Here is a 12,587-nt window from a genome sequence, read left to right on the forward strand (position 1 = left end):
CTGGCCGGCCGCGCGTGAGTTGCGATACATTGACAGCTACATTCCTCACCCGGCCCGGCCCGGCCCGGCCTCTAAAACGCTCGGTGGGCTTTAAATCGCACGCCGGGCCGGCCGGGCCACACGGGGAAAGAGGCATTCAGAGCAGCATTCTTTACGAGCGCATTCCGCTGGATTTACGCACAACGCGCGGCCAGCGCGACACTCTGTGCTTCGTCACTCTGCCTCTCTCGCACCCGGCCGGACGGGCCGCCCTGGACCGCCCCGTGAGCGCGAGGGAGGCGGACCGGCGGCACGGCGCCGATCGAGTTGGGCTGCCCTGGCCGAGCAGGGGCGTAGAGGGAGGACAAAGTAGCACTCGTTGCACTCTTACAGGGACTTCTACTTTTGAGGCGGCCATCCAGGGGCCGAGGGGGTCAGTCCTCCCCTCGTCTCCTGGATCCGCGCCTGCCGGCCGAGCTGGCCGTCCAGATGCCCTCCTTGTTGTCAGGCAGGCGCGGCGGCAGCGCGGCAGCGCACGCCTTGGCGCACGCCCCTCCTTTCACGCGACAACGCCCCTGCCGGGGCTGCCGCCGACTGCGAGCAGTCGATCGCGGCTCTGTCGCTCTCGCACTCACGGGCCGCACGGGGCGCCCCGCCGCGGCGCGAGAGAGGCGGCGCGACCGAAGGCTGTTCGGAGTCGGCCGGCAGGCGGAGGAAAACCCGATTCAATTCTCGGAGAGGGAAAGGCGAGGGGGGAGGGGGAGTCTTACTGTAGGCCCGGTCCGACACCTCCACGAAAAGCCCACCCCTCCCCTTCAAGCCCAGCCCAGGCCCAGCCCAGGCCCGGTCGGACCCAATTACAGGCCGCAGTGTTTTCGCCGATTTTACGATACTGTGCTTACTCGAGACAGCGGCGCGGCGCGGCCAGCTCGGGCAGGCAACGCAGCGCGCCCCGTAGCGCCGCGTCGTGGACGTGACAGGTGAGGCGGGCCGGCAGGCCGGGCCGGCAGGCCGGGCAGGCAGGCCGAGCGATGCGCAAGTTTCTTGTTGGCACGCCGTGGTTCGCCCCTCGGGATTCGCCAGTTAATTAAAGGTTCGCGAGAAAGGGAGCAGCCTGCTGGTTCGGGTAGTATTCATTCACAATTTCGCAAAGCCCAACATCCCACAAACACACGCACACCACGGGCGAGAGCACAAACTGGCCCTGACTCTGGACGATGTCGGTACGTGTTGGTCAGTGAGGCGTACTGCGCAGGGCGTTCCCTACAGTGTGGGGGGTGGCGGGGCGGGGCGGGGCGGGGCGCGCGGCAGGCCTAGCCACCTGTGGCGTGGCGGGGCTGAGGGGGCGTGGCGTGCGGGTCATACACTGATTGTTCCAACGAGTCACCTTGCCACTTTCACCAGTTTTCTCTGATTGAATATGCAAAACGGGAAACACAAACCCAAGTGCGCGATGAAGCGGAGCGGCCTCGCGGACGGGCTGGCTGCCTGCCTGCCTGCCTGCCTGCCTGCCTGCCTGCCTGCCTGCCTGCCACCGTGGATAGGACGAGATTCTCATTTGGCGCGCTGGGCCGCGCTGCGCTTGATTAAGAAAGAGAGGGCCGAGGGTCAGGGACAGGCAGGATGCAAAGACGGAGACGGGGATGGGGTGAGAGAGTGAGAGCGAGTGGAGCTGGCTCCAACCAAATCCAGTGGCTGCGCGGCGCACTGTCTTCTCCGTGCCGTTTCGTTTCGGCTCGGAACGAGGCTCACTGTCTCTCTCTATCTCTCTGCCTCTCTCTGCCGGTCGCTGCGACTGAGCGCGGCCAGAGACAAATTCAGTTATGCCGGCTCGGAAATAGGCAAGGAGAGGAACCGGGGGAGGGGAGGGGGGAGACAGGGGCGCTCGATGGCAAGCTTTGTAGGAAGATTTGTAGCTCTCGCATACATTAGCATTTTGCCTTCTCGATTGCCCGCCCCACCCCAAGGTCGCAGGTTCGAGCCTCGGTTACATATGTATTCGTTTTGTTTTTAATTTCGCCTCTGTCGTTCGCTAGAGTGGAAAGATGTTTTACACACTGTTGAACCTACCGTAACAACATTGGTCCCTGAATATTATATGCGCTCGGCGACGCGATGATCACACACATTTTGATGGCTTGAAAAAGGGGACCCGATAGTGGGAGCGGCCAAAGTGTCTAACTTTTGTTGAGCGCGGGGCGCGGATTGTAAACTTGGAGTACTTCGCAGCTTCGCATTACCATGGGTGCTCGTAGTTGACCGCCTGGCCTAGGGGTCGCAGCCCCCGTCTTAATAGTCCTGGCCGTGTCGGGGGCGTCGCCCTGGCCGCCCCGGCCGCCCCGCCGCTGCCGGCACCAGCAAGGGCACCAGCAACGCCATCAACGGGCCACCCTTTGGGCCCTATAGGGCCGGGCCGGCCGGCCGACCTAAAAATGACCGAGGGAGAGTGCGAGGGGAGAGGGAGTTTAGAACTTGCACAAACATTTGCACCATTAACACCGATGCAGGGCGGAGTCCGGCTCCGAGTCAACAAGGGCCCAAGGGCCGAAGGGGCCGAGGACCGAAGGCTGGACAAAGGTCGAACCCTAACGCCCTCGGCCCTGGCTGGCCTGGCTGGTGGGCTAACCCTCGGTCCTACGCAGGGACCCGGGACCCTCCGAGCAGTACATGTAAGCCCCTCGCCACGAACGTCCGAATACCGTCGCTTGCTTGTCCAGCATCCGCGTCTCGGATCTCGAATCTGGGCGCGCGAGTCCAGATGGGTGTGCCAGTGCGCCAGTGCGCCAGTGCCAGACGCTCCACTCCACTCGGAACGAAACGCTTTGCTCTGCCCACTCCGCCTGCTCCTCTTTTGGTCCTCTTTGTTGGAAGGAACAAGATTCTTTCTTCGTCCGGGCCGAGCGCGCTGCTCCGCGGCCGCGCGGCCCCGCGCACAAGAAGAATGCCCTCATAATCGCATAATCGCAAGTTGTTAACGAGCCGGGCGGTGTCGCGTGGCGGGCTGCATTCATTAGGGCACGCGAACAGACCGCGCACCGCGCCGTGCAAATACGCGAGGGGGCCAGCGAGCAGACAGACAGACAGACAGACAGACAGACAGACAGACAGACAAGCGAGCGGGGTGTCGCGTTGAAGACAGCGCACCGCACAGTTTCATTCCGAAGGGGGACGGGAAGGGGGGGAGGGAGGGTGCCCGCGCAAACAAATGGCCCCCACATAAAACCGGGCCGAATAAAAACGGACAGGGAAACAAAGGGAATAGTTCACACATCAGCACAACAAACGGATTCCGGATATGACCCCGGTGGTGTCGCCATGCTGTGGCCGCGGCGGCCGTGGCCCCGCCATCGCTCAGCCCCCCACGGGGGCCCCACCCCTGCCCGAGCCCCCGCCCGGATTCGGGGGGCGCCGGAACGACGACGCCCCCTCCCCCTTCGGCCGGCCTTAATTCCTTGTTCTTTTTTGTACCGGAAATAAACGCCGCTCCTACTCGCCGCCCTTTGAAACAGGCCGGTCTGGCCTTGCCGGCTTTGCCGAGCCGTGCGGAGCGGAGCCGAGCGCCTGCGCGGCAGGCAGTCCCGTTGCACCGCCGTGCCTGCAGGCGGGCTGGGCGGCCTACCCGGCAGGCGCTCCGGGAGCTGGTTCGGCTACACTACAAGTCAGCCGCTCTGCTCGCGCGACCCCACCAATGGATTCCTCTGTTGAGGTTCCTCTGTCCGGTTCCGGAGAGGAATCCAAGACCGGTGGAGGCGGTCAAGATCCCAGACGCGTTTTGAGCTCCAGATTAGCTAGACAGGACTCGAAGCGAGCGTGTGACCCCACCAATGGATTCCTCTGTTGAGGTTCCTCTGTCCGGTTCCGGAGAGGAATCCATTGGTGGGGTCACACGCTCGCTTCGAGTCCTGTCTAGCTAATCTGGAGCTCAAAACGCGTCTGGGATCTTGACCGCCTCCACCGGTCTTCTGGCCCACTGTGCGCCGCGACGGGCGTCGCTGGCCGAATGTCGTATGCCGTATGGCCTAGCTCTTATAGCTTCTTCTGTTTTGCCGGGCTTGGCTGGGCTTGGCCGCACACCATAATCTCGGGCCCTTTTTGCCTCCGTTCCATCTGCGCATCGCGGCTTGTTCTGGCGTCCGGCCAGGAAGGCGGCGGGGCGGGGCGGGGCGGGGCTAACGCGCACATGCCGCGCACGCCATGTCGCCATAAAAGCAATTCACTGTTGCCCCATCTCGCACTGCGAGTACATGGCGAGTACGTGCCCGAGGTGCGCGACGCCGTCCTGCCGCCGTACGCACGGCGGCCTGTACGGGCACTAATCGGCCTCTTCCGCCGCGCACGCACTCACGCACACACAGACGTGCACACACACACACACACACACACACACACACACACACACAGACAGACAGACAGACAGACAAACGCGCCCTTCATGTCAGAGACAGGGACGACAAGGACAACAGCAGAGAGTCGGCGATGGGGTGCGGGGGATCAGCGAGTGCAATGCATACGAAGCTCCGCGGGTGGAGGCGGGGCGGGGCAGGGCGGGGCGGGGTCTAGGGTCTAGGCTTCGATTTAGGGATTTGCGAATCAAAGGGAATTCCTGAATTCAAGCCGGATGTGCGCAGGAAGTGGCCGTCGGCGGGGAGGGGAGGGGGAGTCTGGGGAGTCTGCGAAGGGGAGGGACGAAAGCGAAAGGGCTTGTGGGGAGGGAGAGAGATTCGAGTGCGCTTCGCCGTGTTTTTCCCTCCGATGTGCACGCACTCGCTCGCGCTCACGCCCACAAGCTCGGCGCACTACTCGTACCGCCGCTGCAACGGCGACGACACCCAGAGCGGGGACCAGGACGAGGCAGCCGCGAGCAGCAGTCCTTCCTCCCGCGACCTCCGATGATGTGGTAATCTCGCCGTCAGCTCGCCGGGGCGGGGCGGCGGAGCGGGGCCCGCTCATAAAGACGTGGCCAAAAGTTTCCCGCGGCCGAAGCTCCGAGACCCCGACGCCTCGACGCCTCGACGCGCCCCGAGGATGACGTCGAGGTCTTGGTCTAGGTTCGGGGAGGCAAGGGCGGCGGCGCCACGTTCCACTGACGGCGTCCTGGAAGTTTCGCTTTTGGCGGCCGCCTGCTGCCAGGTGCGGCGGGCGCAGGCCGCCCAAGGACTCATTTCGAGATTCGTTTCTGTGGCTCTGTCTCTCTCGCACTCGTGAGGCGTCCCGTGTAGATGCGAGAGAGACAGAGCCACAGAAACGAATCTCGGAATCAGTCTGCAGGCCGAGGCCGATGAGGGTGCTCGCGTCCCGGTGGAGGCGATGCCCCCCAACAACGCGCCGCCCGCCGGCAGACGGGCCAAACCCTTGTTGACAGGTATAAAGAAAGTTTGTGGAACCGGCTGGTGCCTGTGGCTGGTGCCTGTGGCTGGTGCCTGTGCCTGTTGTCTGAGACTCAGAGACGGCCGCCCAGCGAGCCGAGTCATTCCCCCGACCCGTGAAACGCAGATACGCACCGCCACTGCCAGCCCAGCCCGCCCATCAACAAGTCAATTTTAATCTGTTTTATTTTTCTGTTTTCTGTTTCACGGTCTGGCGGCGATCGGCGGACAGCCTCCGAGCGGCCGGCCCGTCCGCCTGTTGTCCCTCCTTGTCGCTCCGTCTGCGGTGGTATGGTCCGCCACGGTCCCGGCTGCTAGTCGTGTTGCCTACCCGCTGCTCGTCGGGCGCACAAAGCGCGCGCACCGCTACCAACCCGTCGGCAGGCTGACTCCAAACGGTGCTGTCTCTCTCGCACCCCAACGGAAGGCCGCGTGAGTGCGAGAGAGACGGAGCGACGAAAGCAGGGTTCGCAATCAGCCCGCAGGCCGCCAGACTCTGTCGCGTTCTTATCTGCGACAGTGCCGCTACCCCTATCCCACCCCATCAGCGCGTTCCTGACCTCGTTCCCCGTTTTGACTGAGTGCGACAAGGACGCGACACACCCTGCCTCATCCCGCCGTGCCAGATGGAAGCGCCTCGCGAGCCCGGAAGTTTCATCCCGTCACTCCGTCTCTCTCGCTCACCTACGGGGCGCCTTATGAGTGCGAGAGAGACAGAACGACGAGAGCACAGTTCGGAAAGAGCCTGCAGCCTTGGAGGGCGCGGGCAGGTCAATATAGACGCCATCACGCTGGCCATAAAGGCGTCTCATTCGCTCACACTGCGCTACTCTCTCTCTCTCTCTCTCTTTCTCCCTCCGGCCGCGATCCGCCATGCCGTTCGCCGCACGGCGCGCTAACGGCCGAAAGATGATCGGGCCGCGGCGTAAATTATGATAAAACTTGAATAGTGCCGCGTTCGCTGCGCAAGAGCGAAGCGGCAGTGACCGTTAAGGGCGTGTCGCGAGTCGGGCATGGTCGGGCCATGGTCGGGTCGCGCACCTCCGGGCGCCTTCGCCTTGCTTCGCCTTCGGCCCGGGGCGCCGCGTGCCATGTGCCGAGCCAACCAGGCTTACCGCCACCAGTAGATAAGGAAGATAAAGGGAGAAAAAAAACGCAAGCACCTTGCATTGGTGGAGGGTAATGTGTTTTATTCACTTTCTAGGCTTAACTGGTCCCCATGCATTTACAGGTCTTAAACAGGATTAGACGTGTCAAAACGAAAAGACAAGGAAATGATAGGGGCGAGTGAAAGAGCATTCCGCACACCTTTGTAACATAATAAAACGCGAAAACAAAATTATAACATTTGCTTTCAAAGCTATCACAACAATGGATCCCTTTCTCCATTAGTAAACAGAGTAGCATTTACAACAAATTTACAAATAAAATAATTAACAAAGATGTCCAGTCCTAACAACAAAAATCACCCGCATGTAAAGAATCGCATTTGGTAGTAAAACCAGAGGCATTAAATGAATACATTACAACGAACACTTGTAGCACAATTTCACCAGAATACAAGCAAGTAACAATAAGCTTAAAAAAAAAATCTAGAAAAGATTACAAATATAAAAATTGAACTAGTAGTTTACTTGGTTTACAAAAAAAAAACATAGCATTTCATTAACATAAAATAATTAGAAAATGAAGGTCTCTTTTACATTATACAAATAATGCCAATCACCTTAGCAGGATATTCAATATCACAAACAGAAACCAATGAAACAGATAGGGCTCCACTGAAGCACCTCTCATAGTGACAATTCAAGAATGAAACAAACAGCAGATTGATCAAAATTGCTCTAGCCAGTTTCTTGCTACTTCTGATTGAGCACAAGAATTTGATTTTTGATCATTTGTAAGTAGACCTACAAACACTAACCAATCAAGAATGTATGTGTCAACTGAAAAATCCCACCCAATACACATCACATTATTCATTTCATTGTATTCAATGGCACAATCCAAATCCTCAAAAATGAGTTTATAAATGAAGCCGCCACACAAGTTTTAAATAAATGTTAAAAAAGTAGGAAGTTTCCCAACATGCATAAAAATTGTCAAACTTTTCATTGAACAGACACCAATTTCAATACAAAAAGAACTAAAAATCAAAATTATTATCCAAATGCTTAAGATCTTGCAGTCACTGGGGCTTTCAATTTGAATTCATGCAAGATAAAACACAATTCATACTTCAGCTTGGCAAACTGCTGCTTTGCATCACTCAAAAGGTTCACAAAACTCTGAAATATGTACATTAAAGCAACACTGAGTAAAGTTTCAGGTACAACTATTGGAACTTGAGCCCTGTCGTTGATGTTTGCAGTATAAACTAGGAACATGATTGAGGCCAGCACAAATCTGTACTAGCCAAACTACTACAAGTCGAATCAACAATCAATACAGTTCCTTGTAGTGTTCGTAAAAGCACAGTTGGTTTCTTTTCAACATTTTTACAGCATCTGCATCCTCATTCACTAGTCATGGTAGTACTATGACCCAAATTCTTCTGTGTCAGCATCAATTTCTTTGAATTCAAAGGAGCCGCGACCATCCATTTGCAAATAATACTGTAAATATCACAATTCATGATAATATATCACAATTCATGATAATAAAGGTCAAAATGTTATATTGAACTGAAGTAAGTTAAAAACACAAACCTCATGATGCTTCCATAAAGATCTACGATGGCTGACAGTGAAAAGTGTGATTCCTACTTCACGGCAGTAGTCATACATGGATCCTTCCACATCAACACTCACAGCACTGGTACATTCGTCCAGAATAGCAAACTGGGGAGCATGGTAGAAGAGTCGAGCCATCTGGAACAAAAGAATTGTCTCACCAAATTTTCAACAAAATATTATTTTGGCTGAGGATATTAATGAAGAAAACAAGGCTTCTTACAGCAATTCTTTGCTTCTCTCCACCAGAGAGGACATCAATCCAATCAGCAACAGCATCCCAACCATTTTCACGAGTTAAAACATATGAAAGTTGAACTCTTTCTAAGTGTCGGGTTAAATCAGCATCAGTCTTTCCTCTGAAAATGCAATACATAGACCATATTTAGAGTAGTGAAAATCTTAGAGTATAATCAGATCTGCTTGATTTTAAATATTTCATTTTTGAAATGTGACACAAGACAGAGATATTCTTCTAGTTCTTATGATTAGTTGTTAAGATGAGAATTAAATTTATTTATTACCTGCGCTGCATTTCTTCACGAGTGTGAGGGTAAATGACTTGGTCCCTTAAGGTGCCAAGTGTCATGTAAGGCCTCTGCGGGATGTAGAAGAGTTTGCCTCGTGGAGGCTTGGTCAGAGTGCCACCAAACAGTGGCCACAGCTAAAAGTGTGTTTAAATGAAAGAAATTAAAACAGGCTTAGTCAGAGTGCCACCAAACAGTGGCCACAGCTAAAAGTGTGTTTAAATGAAAGAAATTAAAACATAAAATGCACTACATACTGATAATAAGCACACAAGAAAATCCAAACTCACCTCTCCAAGAATGCGGAAGAGAGATGATTTGCCACATCCATTAGGTCCACACACCAAAACATTCATGCCTGACTTAACTTCAAAAGTCAGCTCTTTCACGAGAACGTCACCATTAGGTGTAACCAAAGGCACTTTATTGAAGCGAATGATATTGTCTTGGAAAATCATACGCCCAGATCCTGGGATGAGGTTGGTGACAGGCCCATTTTCAAGAGGTGCTTTCTCACCATTCTCTTTCCCAACCATGGTGCGCTGATAATGGCCCTCATTCACATCCTTAAGAACTGACATTAGTTCAGTGACTCTTGCGGTAAAGCCAGCACAACGTGTCATTTCACGGCCAGCCAGCACCAAACGGCCAATAGCTTCAGCCAGTTTTACGAGCATCCTTCCGTAGGTGTAGTAGTACTGTAACAATCATCATACATAATAATGAAAGAGCTTACTTTGTAAATGCCTGAAATGACAAACTTTATTAATGTTGGTACAGAAGACTTACCCTAAATCTCTCATCTTGCGTGATATTGGACAGATATACATGCTCTGTATTCATGAAAGGGATACTAAATGTTATGAATCCAACAACGGTTGCAAAGTCTGTAGGGAAAAACAAACACATTAGCAGAGACCTGAAACATGACATATCACTCATACATGAATCTTCTGATTTCCTTACATTTTGCAACAATGTTGTCCACAACACCAACAACAGTTCGGAATTCAAGGAATTTGCGGAGATGATCGGTCTGAAGAAAAGATACACATGGCATGGACCCGTTCAAACAATTATGATACAAAAATTAAGGGAGCTCATTAAACTTACAAGTCTCTTGAAGGAAACCAGCATTGTCAGCTTTTCACGGTTGTTACCGTTGTAGAAAGCTACTTCTTCTGAATTGGTGATCAGGCGAGAATTGATGTACCTGAACTCTCCTTCTAGTTTTTGTTCCTCAGCTGTCATGCGACCCATTGGGCGGCGCAAATAAGTCAAGAACGTTCCAGAAACAACTAAATAAAGCATCATAGTAGCAGGTGTCTGAAATAGAAAAGAATAAATTCAAAGACGTATGAATGATTGATTGTAATGATAATAATAATTACATAATGCAACTGTCTGGTAATTTTGGTTTTAGCCATACCTGGCCTCCTAATACTGTAGTAAGTCTGTACACATATATAAATATATCTAGGAGAGGCTTTGATATATTTGAGTACAAGTCAGTGACAGAGTCACAGAACTTGTCAACATCTTGGGTCAAGAGTTGATCCGCATTAGCAATACGACTGTCCAAATTGTTTATCTTATAATAAGTAAAGCCTCTGAAAAAAAGCAAAAGGGAAAAACCATTGAACAGAACTCCCAAATACTGGCACCAAAAATTCCACAGAAATCACTTACCTTAAATACTGGTCGTATAGATGGTGTGTTAAGCGAGTCCTCATCCTCAATTTCAATTCTCCAAGACTCCACTGCAAGGTAAAGCTATCATTTTAGATCCCATTTGAATGAAAAGCACAAATTTTTCTAACAAGGAATTAACTTACTTTTAGAGTGTTGTTGACAACAGAGATCTGGAAAAGAGGATTTTAAAAAATTAGATTGTATGATGAAATTTGTTTTGATCAATATGAAGTTGTGGAGAAAAAAAAAAACACGATTCTTACCAAGGGCATTCCGGCAAAGAACACCAACAATCTGTTTCTGAATTGGGTCTTATCCATACTGACAATGGCACTAAAATAAAAGAACAAGAAATGAAGAACAGTTCACAACATTCAAAAGCATCGGAACGTAATTTACATGGAAAAACTAACAACTTACGTTTCCACCAAAGTAGCATTTTGGATCATCCAAATATCACAAAAAGAGCGAGCCACAAGTGAGGCAGCAATCAAGACACAAAATGATGATTCTGCAGAGAACCATCCTGGAATTATGATCTTGAGAAGCTTTCTGAGTTGCGCAAAAAACACTGCATCAACTTGAGCTTTGGATTTAGCCTTTTTCTGTAACAGAATGGAAAACCTTGTGAACAAATACTGGCAGAGGAGGCGTGTAATTGAGGATGGGTGCACTTAATTTACATGTGACAGTCTGGGTCTTTGACTTTATCTAATGGAAGCAAATTAAATCCTATGAATAACAAGAGTGGGAGTAGCCTCCTTAATGGAGGCAGAACAACCATAAATTTTGAGATACATGCACACACTTTGGAAAAGGGTGAAATTTTGTAAAAACATTCTTACCTCTCCTATTAAATATTGAATTTCATTTGGATTCAGCTTCCTGCAACATACAAAAAAGGAGAGCTTGAAGAAAGAAACAGATATACATAATGACAACAATGTACCAAAGAGTAACATAGGGAAACATGAATTTCAAAAAACTACAATACCACAGAAAGTTCCTTACAAGATAAGATAAATAACCTTTCACTTTGTCAGTGTTCTATAATTTTATTTTTATGAGGCAACAGAGTGTAAATTAAAAATGTTCAACATGGTGTTTTCAAATAATTAAGTCTTGATTTGAATGAAAGTAAAATCATGAATGACAGTGAAAATTGTTTGGAAAGATGACAGAACAGAGAGGGCAGGTTATGTCATCTGGGCATGTACTAGGCCACCTTCCCGTGGTTCGGCAGGGTCCGATTAGGCTCGCCTCGCTATCCATCCTCCTCTAGGGGAGCTAGGCGCAATAGAACCTACTTGTTTTTCGAGCTTTTGGTGAGCTGCCGAAGCAGCCACAACATGACAGCCGTTGAAGAGACTGCCACCACAGTTCTTGACGTGCCCAGCTTGCTGAGATTCGGAGCCATGGCTGCGGCAAGTGATGTCCTGGTGCGCTGCGGTGCCGCTTCTTCTCCAGGAAGTCAACACTCGAAAACACTGCACTCACTAAGCCGCCAACCTGTCACCACAGAGTTGACGGTGATCTTCTGCTTCTGCTGGAGAACAGGTTATGTGTCCCAGCACTTCAGCACACACAGTCGCACACACACAGACACAACACGACCGCACGCACGCGCAGACCCGCGCGCGCAGGTGGGAGGGGAGGGGGGAGGGAAGTGACAACTAGTCTCGCGTGACCCGCTCACCGCTCGCTCGGCTGGTGCGGGCTGGTGGCTGGTGTCCGTACAAGCAACCGCCAGTTACCCGCGAGGAGGACGGAGACGGACTGACTGACGGACGCGGTACGCGAACGCGAACGCGGACGGCGCGGCACACGGCGCGGGCACGAGGAGGCCGGGCCGGCGTCGACCAAAAGCCAAAAGGCAACAGCCGAGCCGCACCGCGAGCAGTCGCGAGGCTCACCGGGACGAGGCGCCGAACGACTCGAGGCAAAACAAAACAGAAACCGACGAAAAGGAGGAAGGAGGCGAAGCGAAAGGAAAGCAACTAAAACCGCCGGGCCGCGCCGAGCCGCGTGCGGTTTGGCGGCCAGGCGGCCAGGCGGAGCAGGCAGCATAGACTGATTCCAAGAGTCGTTTCCGTCGCGATGTCTCTCTCGCGCCTACGGGGCACTCATGAGTGCGAGAGAGACAGCGACGAAAACGACTCGGAATCTGTCTAAGCAGGCGCAAGCCGAGAGGCGCTAAGCAGAAGACGAAAAGGCGAAGCGAACGCGCCACACAATCGCAGCCACCATCCCGCTCTTACGTCACGCCTTCCGCATATTGCACTGTTCCTTGG

General features: G+C 52.5%; 1 protein-coding gene across 1 annotated transcript; it reads right to left on the reverse strand.

The window, feature by feature from the left end:
* Positions 1-6,518: 6,518 nt before the first annotated feature.
* LOC117649687 (ATP-binding cassette sub-family D member 3) lies at positions 6,519-12,126 on the reverse strand. Its single transcript, XM_034392654.1, has 16 exons — positions 11,993-12,126; positions 11,604-11,805; positions 11,142-11,181; positions 10,717-10,901; positions 10,560-10,629; positions 10,440-10,466; positions 10,294-10,364; positions 10,034-10,214; positions 9,718-9,930; positions 9,571-9,640; positions 9,394-9,491; positions 8,895-9,302; positions 8,602-8,741; positions 8,301-8,436; positions 8,054-8,215; positions 6,519-7,960 (listed from the first exon to the last, which is right to left on the reverse strand). Exons 2-16 carry the CDS (start codon positions 11,711-11,713, stop codon positions 7,883-7,885), a joined length of 1,989 nt encoding a protein of 662 aa, XP_034248545.1. The 5' UTR covers positions 11,714-11,805; positions 11,993-12,126; the 3' UTR covers positions 6,519-7,882.
* Between the last annotated feature and the right edge of the window lie 461 nt (positions 12,127-12,587).

Source organism: Thrips palmi, unplaced genomic scaffold, assembly GCF_012932325.1.
Source record: "Thrips palmi isolate BJ-2018 unplaced genomic scaffold, TpBJ-2018v1 HiC_scaffold_10, whole genome shotgun sequence".
Classification (NCBI taxonomy): Eukaryota; Metazoa; Arthropoda; class Insecta; order Thysanoptera; family Thripidae; genus Thrips; species Thrips palmi.